The sequence below is a fragment of the Muscardinus avellanarius genome, assembly GCF_963383645.1.
Source record: "Muscardinus avellanarius genome assembly, chromosome: 14".
In the NCBI taxonomy this organism is placed as follows: Eukaryota; Metazoa; Chordata; class Mammalia; order Rodentia; family Gliridae; genus Muscardinus; species Muscardinus avellanarius.
Window position 1 is genome coordinate 56,779,623 of NC_137800.1, and position 19,307 is coordinate 56,798,929.

A 19,307-nucleotide genomic window follows, 5' to 3' on the forward strand; every position below is an offset into this window, starting at 1 on the left:
AAAAATTATGCTTCTTTCTTATGACACATCAGCAAAATTAATCAAGGCACATAAGTTCCAAAATAACTAGTGATTTTTTCCTATACCTTAAAATTTCCATAATTTCCCCAAATAAGTCAAGCAAAAGCATTAGGTTACTTGGTTTGCAAGGAAAAAAAAAAAAAAAAAAAAAAAAAAAGCCTCTGCCCAGATCTCTAAACATATTTACCTGCAGATCACTCAGTCCTCTAGAATCGGAGTCTGATGTGTCTCTGTATGTGGAACTAGTCACTTCTACATCAGTTGAGGCGCGGCTCCTTTTCTTTAGAGGTTTACAGGAATCTGAAATCTCGCTGGCACCTTAATACAACACATCAAAATTAATCCTAAAATAGTACTCTGTGTGTGTGAAAACATTTTCTTTCTCCAAACTCATCTTAGGTGTGTGCTGGGGACGGGGGAAAGCACAGCTCTTTGTAACAATGAAGTCATGAGTTGGAACTGCAGAAGCTTCTGACCTTCTTGGTAGTGAGTGATTCAGTTGACAACTGCTCTGTTAGAACATTTATTTCGGTTCTCCTGTTCTAGTGCTATTTGCAATAAACAGAGCCCAAGTTCCAACCTAAAGATCAATTCTATCCAAACTGCAGGATAGCTGTGATTTGGAGCAATGCAAAGAACCATTCAATTTGGAGAGGGGAAGACATAAAACCCAACACACTGTGTAGCTTACAAATATGGTCGCAGAGACATCTCCATCTTGTTTTTATTAGGGATGTGACAAATCTTTGATTTGTATTCGATTCGTACACGGATAGTGCCATTTTCCCTCTAAATTTTCCAATTCAGTTATCATTGTCCCCCAGATAAATTTTGGATGTTCACAATTGTTCATCTGAGACTTCCTTGGTGAAGTGGCATTTATTGTGACCATTAACAAGTGCTGTGGCACCCTGCGTATGTCGTGCCATTTAGGAGGCACTTTGCTGAGAGTTGTGAATGGATGATCAGTGTTCAAGTGCAGCCACTATGAAGAGCTGAAGGGAAGAGGTTTCTATGTGGAATTTGTGCAGGAAGAAATAAATATGAAAAAAAAAAAGGCAGAGAAGAGTGTGGAATTTTTTTTTTAAAACTGTGTGTAATACAAATCCAGCCAAAACAATAGTGCAAAAAGTTACAAAGCAACAATCTCTTGGGCTAATGCAGTATAGGCTATACAGAAACAGCCACGATGAAATGTGCAGGTCAGGCACGGTGAATACCAAGGAACCAAGGAGACGGTTAATATTTCCACCCACAGTTTGTGTTTTGAATTTTTCCCCTAAAATTTCCATACAACAGACAGACATCTAGAGCAGCCCAGCAAGCTATGGTGGAAGTGTGCAGTCCAGAAGAGGGAATGGAGAGGCAAGTCTCCTGAGGCCGTGAAGATCCGCAAGAGGCTGAGTGGGAGGAGCACTTGGTACATAGCCATGTTCTGTGGTGGAGGATGTGGGCCTCGGGAGACTGCTCAGATTACTGGAACCTCGTTATCACATCCCATTCTACAAGATTTTCACTGAATGCTTCCTGACAGCTAGAAATGAGGGTGCCTGCCCATATTAACGCTGATTAAAAAACACAAGTACACAAATCTATCTCCTTCATTGCTGGTGTACGGACCCAGAACACCACCACAAAGTATTTCCTTGGTCTAAAAGATCACTGGATTAACAAGGAGTTTAACAGAGGAACAGGAGTGCTGTACTGAAAGGCTTTCGAAGGGAAACACGGGTACCGCCATTTCCGATGAGTTTCTGAAAATGCTAGAAAAATGACAGACTGCCAAAGACAGCTGTCATGCTGTTCTCCATGAACACGGCACTAACAGTAAAAAAAATAAGAACTTTTAATGATTGCAATGTATACAGGTTGGGCTGTTTGGCAAAACCCCGCAGATGTGCATTAATGATGCTTTATTTGAAAACAAAACAAAACAAAAAAGCAGTCCATGTTGGAATTGATCAGTGTAAGTTAAACGGTGGTTTTTAGGCTGGACCCATGATTTAAGCTGTACCCTTCCAGCTCAGACCAAAAAAACAAAAACAAAAACAAAAACAAAAACTCATTTGAATGTTAAAACAATTGTTCAGAGTCTTGAAGAAGGAACCAGGCAGGAAGGTGCCAATAGTGACAATTGGCAAAATCGAAATCGAAAACAAAGAAACGGTTTATCGAGCCGCCGACAAAGAAATCTTGCATGGAGACTACAAGTCTGGAGTTTCTGGGATGAAATTGTACAGGAATCTCAGTCCACAGTTTCCTCAATCGCTGCGGAGACGGAGCTGTCACTGAATCTGACAGAGCCCTGCACTCCCCGGTCCGCCGACCCTGTGGAATGGTGGAAACACAACGCAATCAGGCCTCCTAATCTCGCAGCGATCGCGATGCCTTTTCTTGGAGCTCCGCCAAGCAGTGTTCCCTCCGAGAAGCTGTTCAGTTCTGCTGAGGATCTCCACGGAGACCATCGCTGCAGACTTCTCCCCGAGAATGCAGAGAGGCTGGTGTTTTATTTTATTTATTTTTAAATAATGCAATTTGCCCAGAGTAAACTACAGGTATTAAATACAGTTTGAGCTCACCAGAAACGCATGAATCATGCTATGGAGTTTGTACTGTAGTCAAATTGCACACAGAAAATACAGCTATAAGTATAAGGGTTCTTAAACTTTGTGCATATCTTAAATAGATTCACATAAGATTATCTACTAGTGGCCATAAATATGCTATGGATCATTTTAATTTACAAAAAGGTTTTACAGCACTGTAAAAATAAATGTGGCAATTTTTTTTTAATCAGGTCATCTTGTCTGATTTGTCATAGTCCATGTTTGACAACATGAATAGCTACTATTCGGTATTCAGTCGAATACCAAAAAAAGTGGATTCGTCACATCCCTAGTTTATAAGCCAGTGAAACCCCAGAATCTTATGGAGAAAAGTTGGAAATGGTATCAATTCTACAAGGTGTTCTCTAATTTACCAAAACAAGTAAGACTTTTCACGTGGAAGTACAGAGTAGGATCTAAGTCACACACACGCACACACAAACACCAGGGAATACCGCAACTCCACACTGAAGAGCAACGATGATTTACAGAGACAGACAAAAATACATGAAGTACAAATAATTAATTCTGAAAAATTGGTTTACTCAAGGAAATGCAGAGCAACATTATAATATGAACTCACCTTTCTGTAATCCGGTCTTCACTGTGGCCTGAGGAACTGTTTCAACCTGTTTGGACAGAAAAATACAGCATTAACAAAAAATTTTTTTCATCTTTAATTGGCAAAGGGAAAAAAAATATAAAACTTTCATCAATCTAAGTAGTGATGAGTGATCAATGTATCAAAAAATCAGAACTCAGTCCCGTCTTCTGGGTTAAGTTCGCTGTCTCCAGGTCAGGGAGGGTTTAAATCCTAGCTGCCTGTGCTGAATACCAAGTGACAACACATGGTCACATGCTCTCTAGCAAAGACTTCCCACCATTCCCTTGGTATATGAAGAAACAAGAGTACTTTCCTCAGTGTATGGGAGGCAGGAGAAGGGTTGTTTCTGCAACCAGCCCAGATGTTGCTATAAACCCCTCCCGCCCCAAAGATGTTAGGATAAATTTTTACTTACTATGATACTCAGGTTAATGTAACTCACGCCTCTTTAAGACCCTTCCGCGCCTGCACTCACAGCTAAGTTGCTGGGAATCAGGACCCTCTCTGTAGAGAGTGCTACAGGGCTCCATACAGCTGGAAGCTCAATATTTTTGCTGCTAGTACAAACTTAAGAAAATAAGTTTGTGATATTGCAAAAGCACTTTCTTGAGTGTCTTATGAACAGTGTCTTGATCCTACATTAGGAGAGCGAGATGAGAAGTTATTCTGCCAATGTATATGTAAAACACGTGGTAATTTGAGGAGTGAACCATTGGGATTAGAGAAAGGATGCTGTTTGAAGGAGTTCCTATTTTAAGCTATGAATTGAATTTCATGATTCTTTAAGATGTGGTGAAAGATGCATGTTGAAACACACTTTGTAAATACTTAAGGATTATTCTAAACTTTTTAAAAAAATTTTTATTTTTTTTTACAACAGGTAAAAAAACATACAACAGAACGCTTTTTATAAGATACAATTAGTCATACAAATATAAAATCTTCTACACAATCACTGGTATTGTTCTACTACTAACTATAACACAGTGGCATTAACAATTTGTCCCATTTTTTGTACTTATTCTGCTTATTTTAATTTTAAACTGACTGGTCACAAACTGAATTGGGGAACCAGGTAGCAAAATCACAACTTCATCTTGGTAAAGAATACTGTAGGTTTGCAAGAGCTTTGAAAGATTTTTTGGAATATGATTTCCTAAGAATGAAAGCTAATGCAACAAATGAATAAGTTAGTATACTTATAATTAAAATTTAAAGTTAAATTTTAGCTAGGTATTCTGAAAATTTGTTTTACATATTTACGATACCATAGAGCACCCAAAAAGCTAGCTTTTAGTTTTGGAAGTTTAACTATAAAGGTAATATTTTAAATAGAAAAGTCCACATTCTTTCATATTAAATGATTTTAAAAATATAAAACTTATTGGAACTAATTTGTTTTGTTTAATATCAGATAGGTGTCTAGTCTGTAAAACTAGGTGTTTTTTCACACAAAAAAAATTTAAGAAAATTCTGATTGTGAGTTTAAAATAGAACAGTTTCTAAAAATTTCTCTGAAAAGGTAATTTAACATGGATATTACTAAACTGATTGAACACAATCAATCAAAATGTATTTCCTCCCTCCTTTTTACTTAAATATTGTTCATCTGACAACCTGATACCAGGTAAATGACATTCCACTGGGAAAATAACATTCCAAAAAATCTATGATATCAACAGAAAAACCAGATCATCTATGATTATCTGCTTCTTAAATATAAGAATATAAGTTAAATTAACTTGATTTGTTTAAAAAATAAAAATACATACCAGCAGCTTAAATCAAAAATCAAAATAATAAAAAAGGAACTCATGATGGTTCCAAATAAAAATCATGAAAACATGAAATCATTTTGCTCATAACAGAAATTTCAAAATAAAGGTGAGGGATTTTTTAAGAGTCTTGTACCACTGGCTTCTCATCTCCTGAAGCCTGACTTTCCGTGAAAATGCCTGAAGCAGATCACAGGGATGGCTGCATTAGAACTGGGCACTGAACCCACCAGGACAGAAGTATAAGACAGTCCAGAAAGGAAACCCAGGCTGGGAAAAGGTTCTCTTTCTTTTAAGATACGGAGATAAGCCACAACATTTACAAATACAATGTTTTAACTCTCTACATGTAGGAAGCCAACCTGCTCCTTTTTGACCTTCTTCTTTGGCACAGCCTCAGTGGATTTCTCTGATTCAGAGCGAGTTCTAACTGATCTTCTCTGTTGCTTCTTTTCTACTGAGCCTAGGAGATGATTTAAAAACACATAAATTAGCAAAACATGTTCAAGGATGGGTTGATAGTCATGTAGTTAGGATCTGACCAGATTCCTCATTTTTTTAACCCACTGCTCTTGGAATTTTAATTCAAAATCATTAAAAAGCTTAAATATTTGGGAGCACAAAAATAATCTATTCTTTTTTTTTTTTTTTTTTTACATTACTGGGGATGGAACCCAGGAGCATTCTACCCCCAAGCTACACCCACAGCCCTATTTTTTATTCTTTATTTTGAAACCAGATCTCACTGAACTGCAAAGGGTTTAAGTAGCTGAGGCTGTCCTTGAACCGTGATCCTCCAGTCTCAGCCTCACAAATGCTGGGATTATAAGCATGCGCCACCACCCCGGCTAAATCTATTCAACTTTAATAGCTGAGAAGCTGAGACCCACAAAGGATCCTAGTTATATAAATAATGAATGACTGGACTTTTTTTTTTTTTTTTTTTTGGTACTGGGGATTGAACTAAGGGGCATTCTAACCCCCAATCCTTTTATTTTCAAACAGAGTCTCACTAGTTTGCTGAGGCTAGCCTTGAACCTGAGATCCCCATATTTCAGACTCTCACGTGCTAGGATTACAGGCATGTACCACTGTGCCCAATTTAAGGAGGATATGATTTTTAAAAATTATAAAGTCAAAGCTGGGTGTGGTGGTGCACGCTTGTAATCCCAGCATTTGGGAGGCTGAGACTGGAGGATCGCAGTTCGCAGACAGCCTCCAGCTACTTAGTGAGCCCTCTGCAACTTAGTGAGACCCTGTTTCAAAATAAAGAATAAAAAATAGGATAAGGGGTGTATCCCAGAGGTCGAATGCCCCTGGGTTCCATCATCAGACCTACAGAAAAAAAAAAAAAAAAGAATATCTATCTATCTATCTATCTATCTATCTATCTATCTATCTATCTCTATATATATTCAAACCCAAACAGCAGAGACATAGTTTAGTTTACAAGGCAGGCAGACTCATTTAGGTAAATTGTGAGAATGAAGGGAATGAAGAGATGGGTAAAATGATCTTATTATCCCATTTACACTAGGATTATTGGTTAAAATTCAATTAGTACTACATGTTTTGCATCTTAACAAGTAGATGAATTAGTTCTATGTGTAAAACACTTAATGATACCTGATACATTTATATAAGTTTTGCTACTTTTATTAGTAACCCAAGTGAGAAAAAGGAAAGACAAAAGTGTGACCAAAACATAATCACAATTTGACTAACAAGGGATTTTATTATATGTTAGGACCAATTAGTCATGAAAAGCCAGTTGAAATGAATTACCAACTGTTTGTTTTTTGTTTGTTTTGTTTTCCGGTACTGGGGGTGAAACCTGGGGGCATTCTACCTCCAAGGTACACTCCCGGTCCTATTTTTAAGTCTTTATATATTTTTTTGAAACAGGGTCTCACTGAGTCGCAAGGGGCCTTGCTAAGTAGCTGAGGCTATCTGCGAACTGCAGTCCTCCAGTTTCCACCTCCCGAATGCTGGGATTACAAGGATGTGCCACCATGCCCGGTAAATTACCAAGTTTTTTCATGCTAAATGATAAAGCAAGAAACTAGAAGCCAGGCATGGTGGGGCACACCTGTAATTTCAGTACTGGGGAGGCTGAGACAGGAGGATCTCAGGTTCAAGAATAGGCTCAACAGCTGAACATGGCGGCAGACGCTTCTAATCCCAGCATTTGGGAGGCTGACACAGGAGTATCATGGTTTACGGAGAGCTTCAGCTAATATTTAGTGAGGCCCTTTGAAACTCAGTGAGACTCTGTTTCAAAATAAAGAAGAAGCCGGGCTTGGTGGCCCACGCTTGTAATCCCCGCACTTGGGAGGCAGAGACAGGAGGATCGTGCAGGTTCGAAGCCAGCCACGCTGGCTTAGGAGACACTGTTTCCAAAAAATAAATTAGGTCTGGAAGTGTAGCCCGGAGGTAGAAGGGCTTCCAGGAACCCCAGTACCACCAAAAAAATAAAATAAAAGTCAAAAAAATAAAGAAGAAAAACTAGGGCTGGGAGTGTAGGTCAGAGGTAGAATGCCCCTGGGTTTCATCCTCAGTAAGGGGGAGGGGGGGGATAAAGAATAGGCTCAACAAGTCAATAAGTGAGACTCTCATCAATCTACCTAGATCGTTTCAAAATAAAAATAAAGCCAGGTGTGGTGGTGTGCACTTGTAATTCCAATACGCAATACTTGGGAAGTTGAGATAGGAGGATTGAAGGTTCAAAGCCAGATTCAGCTTAAGTGAGGACCTATGCAACTTAGTGAACCCCTGTTTCAAAATAAAAAATAAAAAGTAGGACTGCGTACATGTAGCTCAGAGGTAGAATGCCCCTGGGTGCAATTGTCAATATGGTAAAAAAAAATAAAATTAAGCCGGACGTGGTGGCACATGGTTGTAATCCCCGCGCTTGGAAGGCTGAGACAGGAGGATCACACAGGTTCAAAGCCAGCCTCAGCTACTTAGTGAGGCTCTCAGCAATTTAGTGAGACCCTGTTTCCAAATAAAGTATAAAACAGGTCTGGGAGCATAGCCTGGAGGTAGCAAAGCCCCTGATTTCACCTCTAGTACCACAAAAATAAATAAATAAAAAATAAATAAATAAATAAAGTGGGACTGAAGGTGTAACTCAGAGGTAAATGCCCCTGGGTTCAATTCTCAGTACCACAAAAAAGAGAAACCTGAGTAAAATTTTCAAATAGTACAGTTCTCTGAGATATACCTTCAACACTCCCTTTAACTACCTCCCCCTAAACAGGGTCTCACTAACTTGCTGAGATTCTGATTAAGTTCTTGAGATCAGCTTCCAATCTGTGATCTTCCTGGCTCACTCTCCCATTAAGTAATGGGTTTAAGCTGGGCATGGTGGTACATGTTTGTAATCCCAGTACTTGGGAGGCTGAAGATAGCCTCAACAAATAGTTAAGATTCTCGTCAACCTAGTGAGATCCTACTTCCAAATAAAAATAAAATAGGGCTGAAGGTGTAGCTCAGAGGAATAATACTTTGGGTTCAATCTCAAGTAACACACACACACACACACACACACACACACACAGCAGCAGCAGATTAACATGTATGCACTACCTTGCCCAGCAAGACACAATTCTTTAAAATGCACATGGACCCTACATTTGTAAAGGATAAAACTTATATTGCAGATTAAACTTGAAAGAACACTGAAGCCAGGTGTGGTGGCACACGGTTGTAATCCCAGCATTCGGGAGGCTGGTGATTTGCTGATAGCCTGAGCTACTTAGTGAGACCTTGTTTCAAAATAAAAAGAATAAAAAATAGGGCAGGAGGTGTGGCTTGGAGGTCAAATGCCCCTGGGTTCCATCCCAAAATCGCAAAAAAAAAAAAAAAAAAAGAACACTGAGTGGTAGTTTTTCTTGTGACCCTGAGATGAAATGATACCTTCATGTGTCCACTGCTTGTTTGGACCGCCACACTGGCCATTCCTAAATAAAAATGACCTTCCACATGCCACTATAAAATCAGATAGAAACTACTACAACAAAGCCTTCCAGATAACCTTGATATTTTCTGATTTCGTTGCCTCCAAACTACTATAAATGGTGTCTAAAACCTAGTTGAGAACAAATAAAGAAGGGTACCTAGCTTTGATTAATTTCTATCAGAAGTCACAAATAAAGGTGTTCCCTTTATTCTTACTGTTCTCCTTACACTGGTGAGAACACTTACTGAGACAACAGACACCCTACCCTCACAGAACTACCTGAGTATCCCAGAGATCCACACTTGAGTACATTCATTAATATTTGAGTACGAGCAGGGGAGAGAAAATGAAAATGAACTTGTGTAAAAACAAACACAAGCCGGGTGTGGTGGCACACACCTGTAATCCTGGTACTTGGGAGGCTGAGACTAGAGGATCACAGGTTTGAGAACAGCCTCAGCAAGTAGTGAGACCTCTCATCAACCTAGTGAGACCTATTTAAATAAGAAATTAAAATCAGGCTGAGGGTATAACCTAGAGGTAGAAGACCCCTGAGTTCCATCTCTAGTACCACAAAATAATAATAATAATAATAACAACAACAAGTAAAAACAAACATAAAACTTGACTTGTTCTGAGGATGATGTTTTTACTGCAAAACAAAGTACAAATTCAATATCATCTACTGTCTTACAAAGAGGGTGGGCACCATGAATTCTTGGAATTATTCTGCAAGTGACCAAGAGAACGCATGCATTTCAAACAAGTACTATGCTCATTTCTAAGGAGGATTTAAAAACAGTGCAGCAGAGTTGGGTGTGGTGGTGCACACTTGAAATCCCAGTACTTGGGAGGCTAAGAAAGGAGGATTATAGGTTCGAGGTCAGCCTTAGCAACTTAGTGAGGCCTCTACAACTTAGTGAGACTCTGTTTCAAAATAAAGACTAAAAAATTGGGCTGGGGGTGTAGCTCAGAGGTAGAATGCCCTGGGTTCTAGCCCTAGTATTGCATTAAAAAGAAAAAAAAGGTGCAGAAATCTAGTGATCTAGTGTACCTGCAAATATAATTTTATTTTTTTCTTTTAAGGGTCCATGAACCTGCAATCCTCCTGTCTCAACCTCACAAATACTGGGATTACAAGCGTGTGCTAACTACCCAGCTTCGAATACAAATCTTAAACCACATAAAGGTAGCAATACCACATATTTTATGTATCCCTATAATCCCAGTAGTAGATAGAAGGATCATAGGTTTGAGACCAGCCTGAGAAACAAAGAGAGACATTCAGCAACTTAGTAAGACCCTGTTTCAAAATAAAAAAAGACAGGGGCCATAGCTCCTATACCCCCTGGGCCCCATCCTAGTAACACACACACACACGCACGCACGCACGCACGCACGCACGCACGCACGCACACACACACCCTTTAACAACTAATACCAGCTGAGATGATTGTACAGCTGTTTTCTGTAGGAAAAAACAAGTGTTCTAACTTTTCAACTACTAAAAATTCTTTTTACAAAAAGCCAAAAGGATCACTTAAAATGACAGCGCATGTTTATCAACCATAGCTGGTAACCAAACTTAAGTCCAGACCAAACTTTAGTGCAGCCATCCCTAAATTAAGTTTATAATCTTAATTTACAACCTAAATCATATGTGCCTGCCCAAGGAGGTCACTAGATTGCCTTTCATATATGAAAAATTATAAACTCCCATTTAAAAAAGAAATAAAAATTCATAGAACTTAATTCTTACAATGAAAGACTATACAAAAGTAAAATGTTCAGAGCTGAAGGGAAGAAAATAAGCTCCATTAAAAATAAAAGTATGCCGAGCCGGGCATGGTGGTGCACGCTTGCAATCCCCGCATTCGGGAGGCTGAGACCGGAGGATCACGGTTTGCGGACAGTCTCAGCTACTTAGTGAGGCCCTTTGCAACTCAGTGAGACCCTGTTTCAAAATCAAGAATAAAAAATAGGGCAGGGGGTGTAGCTCGGAGGTCGAATGCCCCTGGATTCCAACCCCAGACCCGCAAATAAATAGCCGGGCATGGTGGTACACGCTTGTAATTCCTGCGCTTGGAAGGCAGAGACAGGAGGATTGTGCTGGTTCGAAGCCAGCCTCACTGGCTTAAGAGACCCTGTTTCCAAGTAAAATAAAATGAAAGTATGCAGGGTGTGGTGGTGCATGCTTGTAACCCCCACCACCCCTTGGGAGGCAGAGACAGGAGAATGGCGCAGGTTCAAAGCCAGCCTCGCTGGCTTAAGAGACCCTGTTTCCAAATAAAAAAATATAAAATAGGTCTTAGAGTGTAGCCCAGAGGTAGAAGGGTTCCATCCCCAGTACCACCAAAATAATAATAATAATAATAAATAAATAAAAGTATAATATTTAAGACCAGTCTAATATATAAAGAATTTACTTTCTCCCTAGTTAGGAAACTACAGATGCTTAAATAAAGATCCTTGAATAAGGATCCACACTTAAATCAGACAAATTAAGAAGAGTTTAAAGAAAGGTAACAGAACTGATATACCTAACTATGAAAGGCTTAGAACAAAAAATAACTTTTTTTCTTGTTATTTATTAATTTTTATTTTTTGCGGGCCTGGGATAGAACCCGGGGGCATTTGACCTCTAAACTACACCCCCTGCCCTATTTTTTATTCTTTATTTTGAAAATGGGTCTCGCTGAGTTGCAGAGGGCCTCACTAAGTAGCTGAGGCTGTCCACGAAACACGATCCTCCGGTCTCAGACTCCCGAATGCTGGGATTACAAGCGTGCGCCACCACGCCCGGCTTTGTTTTTTATTCTTTATTTTGAAACAGGGTCTAGCTGGATTGCAAAGGGCCTCATTAAGTAGCTAAGGCTGTTCACAAACTGCGATCCTCCTGTCCTAGCCTCCCAAATGCTGGGATTACAAGTGTCAGTCACCACACTCGACTCTATTTTACTTTTTGCAACAGGGTCTTATTAAATTGCTGAGACTGGCCTAACCCTGTGATCCTCCTGTCTTAACCTCCCAATTACTGTGATTATTATTGTGATTAAGCATGCGCCACCACACCCAACATTTTTTATATTTTGAAACAAGTTCTTGCTAAGTTACTTAGGCTGGCCTCACACCTGTGATCCTCCTGACTCAGTATCTCAAGTACTGGGACTATATGCATGCACAACCACACTTGGCTCTTAATAAATTAGTTTCTTTTAAAAATTACTTTAGCCAGGCATGGTGGCACACGCTTGTAATCTCAGCATTCGAGAGGCTGAGATGGAAGATCACGGTTCGCAGACAGCCTCAGCTACTTAGTGAGGCCCTCTGCAACTCAGTGAGACCCTGTTTCAAAATAAAAATAAAAAACAGAGCAGGGGGTGTAGCTCGGAGGTCAAATGCCCCTGGGTTCCATTCCCAGACCGGCAAAAAAAAAAAAAAAAAAAAGAACCCCTTTAAAAAAAAATAAGCTAAGAACAAACAAACAAACAAAAAATTACTTTAAGAAGAGCCGGGCGTGGTGGCGCACGCTTGTAATCCTCCCAAGCACTTGGGAGGATAAGACAGGAAGATCGTGTAGGTTCGAAGTCAGCCTCAGCTATTTAGTGAGGCTCTCAGCAACTTAGTGAGACCCTGTTTCCAAATAAAATATAAAATAGGTCTGGGAATATAGCCCAGAGGTAGAAAAGCCCCTGGGTTCCACCCCCAGTACCACCAAAATAAAAAAAAATTAAAAATTAAAAAATAAAAAAGTACTTTAAGCTGGGTATGGTGGCACATGCTTGTAATCCCAGTATTTGGGAGGCTGAGACAGAAGGATCACAGGTTTGCGGCTAGCCTCAGCTATTTAGTGAGGCCCTCCTCAACTTAGTGGGACCCTGATTCAAAATAAAGAATAAAAAATCGGGCCAGGGGGTATAACTCAAGAATGCCCCTAGCTTCAATGCCCAGCACCAAAAAAAAAAAAAAAAAAAAAAAAATTACCTTAAGCTGGGCATGGTGGTACATGCCAGTACTTGGGAGGCTGAAACAACAAAATCATAGTTTCAAGACCAGCCTTAGCAACTTAACTAGACTCTCAGCAACCTAGTGAGATCTTGTTTCAAAAATTAAAAGGGCCAGGGATGTAGCTTGGAGATAGACTGCCCTAAATTCAATCCCCAGCATAAAAAAAAAAAAAAAAAATTACTTTCAACATTTAAAAGAGCCAGGTATGGTGGTACATGCTTGTATTCCCAGTATTTGGGTGGCTGAGACAGGAAGAAGTATTGCAGGTTTGTGGCCAGCCTCAGCTACTTAGGCCCTGTTTCAAGATAAAGAATTAAAAAAAAAAAAAAAATAGGGCTGGGAGTGTAGCTCAGAGGTAGAATGATAGAATGATGCACCTGGTTTCAACCCCCAGTATCACAAAAACAACAACAAAACCCAAAGACAAAACCTTACTGGATATAGGGATTTTTTTCCTTTAAGCAAAAATAACCTGATTTTGAATTCACAGTATCTGTCCATCAGACAGCAGGTTAGATTATGACAGTGAAGGCCCAGTTCTCTCAGCCGCTAGTATCTAACTCACTTAAAAATAGGGAAAAGTGCTCTGGCATCTGACGATTACTTGAAATATAAAATTAAGGGAGGAAATGGTAAGAATGTGCTGAAAGTGTTTGAAAAGTAAAGCTGTTATTCTCATGAAAAAGAGACAAATGGTGCACTTACTCAGACATGCTAAGATTTTATACCTATACTCTTTTCGTTGTTTTGTTTTGGTGGTACTGGGGATTGAACCTAGGGTTATGCTATCTCTGAGCTATATCACCATGCCTTTTTGTATATATGTATGCATTTATTTAGGGCATTTTACCTCTGAAATACATCCCAGCCATAAATATATACATATATGTATATGTATATGCATATGCATGTATGTGTGTGTATATATACATATACATATACATACACACACACACACACATATATATATATATATTAAACAGGGTTTCATTAGGTTGATGAGAGTCTCACTACTTGCTGAGAGTGTTCTTGAACCTATGGTCCTCCTGTCTCAGCCTCCCAAGCACTAGGGTTACAAGCGTGCATACTGCACCTGGCTTACACCCCTTTTTTTAATTCTTTATTTCAAAACAGAGCCTTGCTAAGTTGCTAAGGCTGTCTTTGAACCTGTAATTCTCCTGTCTCAGCCTCTCAAGTACTGGGACTACAGGTGTACCACTGCGCACTGCATTTGTTTTAATTTTTTAAATAGGATTGCTAAGAGTCTTGCTAAGTTGTTGAGAATCTGACTCAAACCTGTGACTCTCCTGTTAAGACTCTCAGACTCTTAAGTACTAGGATTATGTTCTACCATACCTGGCGTATAGCTATACTCTTAATTATAGAATCATCTTATTGAAGCAAAACTGTTGCCATAAGAAAAGCTCTTTAAAAGCCGGGCGTGGTGGCGCACGCTTGTAATCCCCGCACTTGGGAGGCTGAAACAGGAGAATCACACGGGTTCGAAGCCAGCCTCAGCTACTCAGTGAGGCTCTCAGCAACTTAGTAAGACCCTGTTTCCAAATAAAATAGAAAAAAAAGGTCTGGGAGTGTAGCCCGGAGGTAGAAAGCCCCTGGGTTCCATCCCAGTACCACAAAAAAAAAAAAAAAAGAAAGAAAGAAAAGAAAAGAAAGAAAGAAAAAAAGAAAAGCTCTTTAGATTCTAACCCATTATTTCCCATCAAAATAATTGTTTATAAAGTCGTGTGTGCGCGTGCGCACACACAGTACTAAGGACTGAACTCAAGGAAATTCTACTTCTGAGCTACACTCCCAGCCCTATTTTTATTTCATTTATTTATTTATTTATTTATTTATTTATTTATTTATTTATTTATTATTTTGGTGGTACTAAGGGAGGAACCCTGGGGCTTTCTACCCCCAGGCTATACTCCCCAACCAATTTTATACTTTATTTGGAAACAGGGTCTCACTAAGTTGCTGAGAGCCTCACTAAGTAGCTGAGGCTGGCTTTGAACCTGTGGGATCCTCCTGTTTCAGCCTCCCAAGCACTGGGATTACAAGCATGCACCACCACGCCTGGCCCTATTTTTATTTTGAATCAGGGTTTCACTAGGTTGATGAGAGTCTTGCTACTGAGGCTGTCCTCGAACCTGCGATCCTCCTGTTTGTTTCCCAGTCACTGGGATTACAAGCACACACTACCATGCCCGGCATAAAGTTCAATTTTTATTTCTTTATTTTTTGGTACTGGGGATGGAACCCAGGGGCATTCTACCTCCAGGCTATATTCCCAGATCTATTTTTTATGTTTTATTTGGGGACAGGATCTTATTAAGTTGCTGAGAGCCTCACTAAATTGCTTAGGCTGGGCTTCATATCTGTGCAAACCCTCCTGTCTCAGCCTCCCAAGAGCTGGGATTATAAGTATATGCCACCATGCCCAGCTAAAGTTCAATTTTTAAAATAAAATTTACTTTTTTTTTTGAGACAGGATCTTGCTACGTAGCTGGCCTCGAACTCCTAAACTCAAGTTATCCTTCCATCTCAGCTTCCCAAGTAGGTGGGACTATGAGTGCATATCACAACACCCAGCTCTATAATTTATTTTGATAACAAAAAGTTTCTTTGGAGCTGGGCTTGGTGGCGCACGCTTGTAATCCCAGCATTCGGGAGGCTGAGACCAGAAGATCGTGGTTCGCAGACAGCCTCAGCTACTTAGTGAGACCCTGTTTCAAAATAAAGAATAAAAAATAGAGCAGGGGGTGTAGCTCGGAGGTTGAATGCCCCTGGGTTCCATCCCCAGACCCACAAAAAAAGAAAAAAGAAAAAAAAAAGAAAGGAAAGTTTCTTTGGAACATGGCTACCGTGTTACAGCAGAAAAGACTGACGACCTTGAAATGGATCTATTGACTCCTCACTCATACATACCTGTTGGACCAGATGTTGCTTCAGGAGATGATACATTCTGCATTGGCTTTTCATTTCTCTGGTTTGGTGAAGAAATTATAAGCCTGTCTTGCCCCCTGACACTTATTTCCGTTTTGTTACCAATTCCCTTTAAAATAAGGCAAAATAAAAACAGGTGATCACCAGGCAAATGGTGTCAAAGGCTCACAGAGATGGCCTTAACATAATAACTTTCTTGAATCTGAATGATCCTGATTATAGTTGATGTCCAGCCACCAGTGGGCAAGTGTATTAAGTCAACACAGGATGTATTCTGAATGTGCAGTGAGATCTTGTGGGGGGAACCACACTTGTCCAAGTCCAGGTGATAAATACTTCCAAATAATGAGCCTGTTGTCACCCCATTTTCTGTCAAAATCAAAATATTTTCTAGTATGGATAATTTCTTTCTTTATTATATAATAGGAAAAAGAACACCAGTCATTTTCTTTTGGTAAAGCATCTATTAAAAAGACTGGAAGGTTGCCGGGCGTGGTGGCACACGCTTGTAATCCCTGCGCTTGGGAGGCTGAGACAGGAGGATCACAGGGGTTCGAAGCCAGCCTCAGCTATTTAGTGAGGCTCTCAGCAACTTAGTGAGACCCTGTTTCCAAATAAAATATAAAAAAAAAAAAAAGGTCTGGGAGTATAGCCCGGAGGTAGAAAGCCTCTGGGTTCCATCCCCAGTACCACCAAAAAAAAAAAAAAAGGACTGGAAGGTCAACAAAAGCATCCTGAAGTAAAAAAAATGTATCATCCACAGTGAACAAAATGCGGCCAAATAAGTAACTTGGAACAGATTTTTTTTAAAAAAGGTACAATTGGTTTGGGTCTCATTTAAGTATTTTAATGAAATGGAATAGAAATAAAGAAGTGAAACATTTATATTTTTTAAAGTTAAGTTTTATCTCAGAGTAGAAAGTTTGATTTATGCATCCAGAAGTAGATAAAACTACTTCTAAGAAAAAAGTCAATCTGCATTAAAAAGAGATGCAAAATATTCATTAGCTCTTAAGAGACTCAAGCAAAGACCACAGCTTTAGCATTCCAGGTGGCTTCACCTTAATGAAGTCAGTTGAACTTACATGAAAAGATGACCCTTAACATTTCTAAGAAAATACATTACTAATGGGAAAATCCCTATATTTAATCATTTTAATGTGCCTATGACTCTATTAGGAGAAAATAAACAAAGAATTCTTTAAAGAACACACACATGAGATGCAACTAAGTGAAAATCACAAGCCCCCAATCGTGGTGGACTGGGAGGGTGGTGAGGACATAAACATATTACCCAAGTGAGGCAAGAGTTTACATGTTGTAAAGCTACACTGTAAGTGCCTTAAATGGAGGCCCAGAGCAGCAATCGGGAAATCGGTCTGTGAAAGGAGCTTCTACTCTGCTACCCAAGCTGTCACCACAATGAACTGTTCTTAACAGACACAGTAGGGGATTTTTCTAAAATGCAGACTGGAGGCCAAGCAGAGCCTTACAAAACTGCTGGTACAACCCAATAGGCTTGCAGCAATTAGCCCAGTAGTGTTTGCCACTAGTTAAGACAACTGAAAAAAATAATTTTTAATATGAAGCATATTTTGCAACAAAGAAAAACTCTACAAACTAGAAACAGGCAAACGGCCCAGCTCTTTTCCTATGATTTTTGGGAGCTAAGCTCAATTCTGGCTGCATAGCTCAAGATTAATCTACTGCAGATGGGAATATTACAAAAGAGGGGCAAAACAGAAGAAAACATGGCCTTGTTGCCTATGGCTTTTTTGTCCACAGAGTAAATGTGACTGTATGTTTTAAGTAAATACATGCAGAGAGTATTTAAGTAAGGTACTTGTTTTATGAAATTTCAAAGCTATGTTTAAAATATCATTTTCCTAAGAACCCATAAAAAAGGAGGTACCTTTGTTGAATAAACAAATTGATCAATAAATTTTCCATCTCCTGTTGCATTCTGAAGAGCAAACACTTGTTCGATTTTCACAACTGGAGACATGTTACACTTCTGCAAATCCAGGCTCCCTTTGTGCATGGTGATGGAAGCCGGTAGGGACTTCCTGGCCGCTGCAGTCTTCCAGGCTATTTTAACAGGCGGTGACTCTTCCTCTTCCACACTTGTGTGTCGCCTCTGGCTCTGTCTCCGAATCTCAGTCCTCGATTGTGAGCAGGCCACGTCCCCCGAGTCGGTCTGTTCTGACTGTGTGTTCAGTATGGATCTGGGTCTCCGGGGTTTTTTAACTTCGGTCTTGGAAGCAACATTCTTTTTTGCTTGGGATATAGCCTCTTCAGGCTGCTTATCAACATAGATGAAAGTATACTGTTCTATTCTTTCTTCTCGAGTCATTTTCAATGCTTTCTCTGCATGGGCAATGCCAATATCCCACTGAGCACGTTCTCTCTGAGGCCGGGGTTTCCGAATCTTTAATAAACATACAGGCATTAGACGACATGCTTTAATCTTACAGGTACATAAAAACCACCTGTATTTCCCATGCAATGCAGGTGTGTGTGTGTGGGGGGATGAATCCAGGCACATTCTATCCTGAGCTACACCACTCCAAGTCCTATTTTATTTGTCTACTTTTTGGTTTTCTCCTTTCTTTCTCTTTTTCTTTTCTTTTCTTTTTTATTTTTTGTGGTACCAGGGATTGAAGCCAGGAGCACTCTACTTCTGAGCTACAACCCTAGTCCTATTTTGTGGAGGGCCTCACTCAGTAGCTGAGGCTGGCCACAGACCTGCGCCCCCCCGGCCTCGCCTTTCAAGTCCTGGGATGACAAGCGTCACCGCCCGCCCGGCCCTATTTCATTTATTCTGAGCCAGAGTCTAAGCTGCTGAGGGTCTCTCTCCAGGGCTGGCCTCAGACGTCCATCCTACAAGCCAGGCGTGGTGGCACACACTCGCAAGCCCACCATTGGGAGGCCGAGATGGGAGGACTGCAGGTTTGTGGTCAGCCTTAGCTACTTAGTGAGGCCCTCCGTAACTTAGACCCTATTCAAAATAAAAAATAAAAATAGGGCAGGAGGTGTAGCTTGGAGGTAGAATGCCCTTTGATTCCATTCATGGTACCACAAAAACAAACAAACAAACAAACAAACAAAAATAAATCCTTCCAACCTCCTGCCTCAGCCTCCCAAGTACTGGAATAATAGCTGTGAGTCACCATACCTAGCTTCATCCTGATACTGTTGGTTTTTCGATCAAATATGTGGTGTCTTAACTCTGTAGCTAGGTAAATTTGTATTGCTCTATTAGTAAGCATGAGTGTCTATTCTTTTTTTTGTGTGTGTGGTACTGCGGATGGAACCCAGGGGCATTCTACCTCCTAGCTACACCCCCAGCCCTATTTTTTATTCTTTATTTTGAAACAGGGTCT

General features: G+C 40.0%; 1 protein-coding gene across 2 annotated transcripts in view; it reads right to left on the reverse strand.

Moving 5' to 3' along the window:
- The window catches only part of NSD3 (nuclear receptor binding SET domain protein 3), a gene marked incomplete at both ends in the record, with an annotated part of 98,799 nt that overhangs the window by 56,976 nt on the left and 22,516 nt on the right, over nt 1-19,307 (reverse strand). The window contains 5 exons of one of the 2 annotated variants that reach the window (XM_080709815.1): nt 209-339; nt 3,211-3,256; nt 5,369-5,469; nt 15,907-16,033; nt 17,837-18,352. In XM_080709815.1, the coding sequence (XP_080565941.1) occupies nt 209-339; nt 3,211-3,256; nt 5,369-5,469; nt 15,907-16,033; nt 17,837-18,352 (921 nt within the window). Of the gene's footprint in view, nt 1-208; nt 340-2,266; nt 2,350-3,210; nt 3,257-5,368; nt 5,470-15,906; nt 16,034-17,836; nt 18,353-19,307 lie in introns of those variants that run through there. The other variant, XM_080709816.1, reaches the window with a different exon arrangement.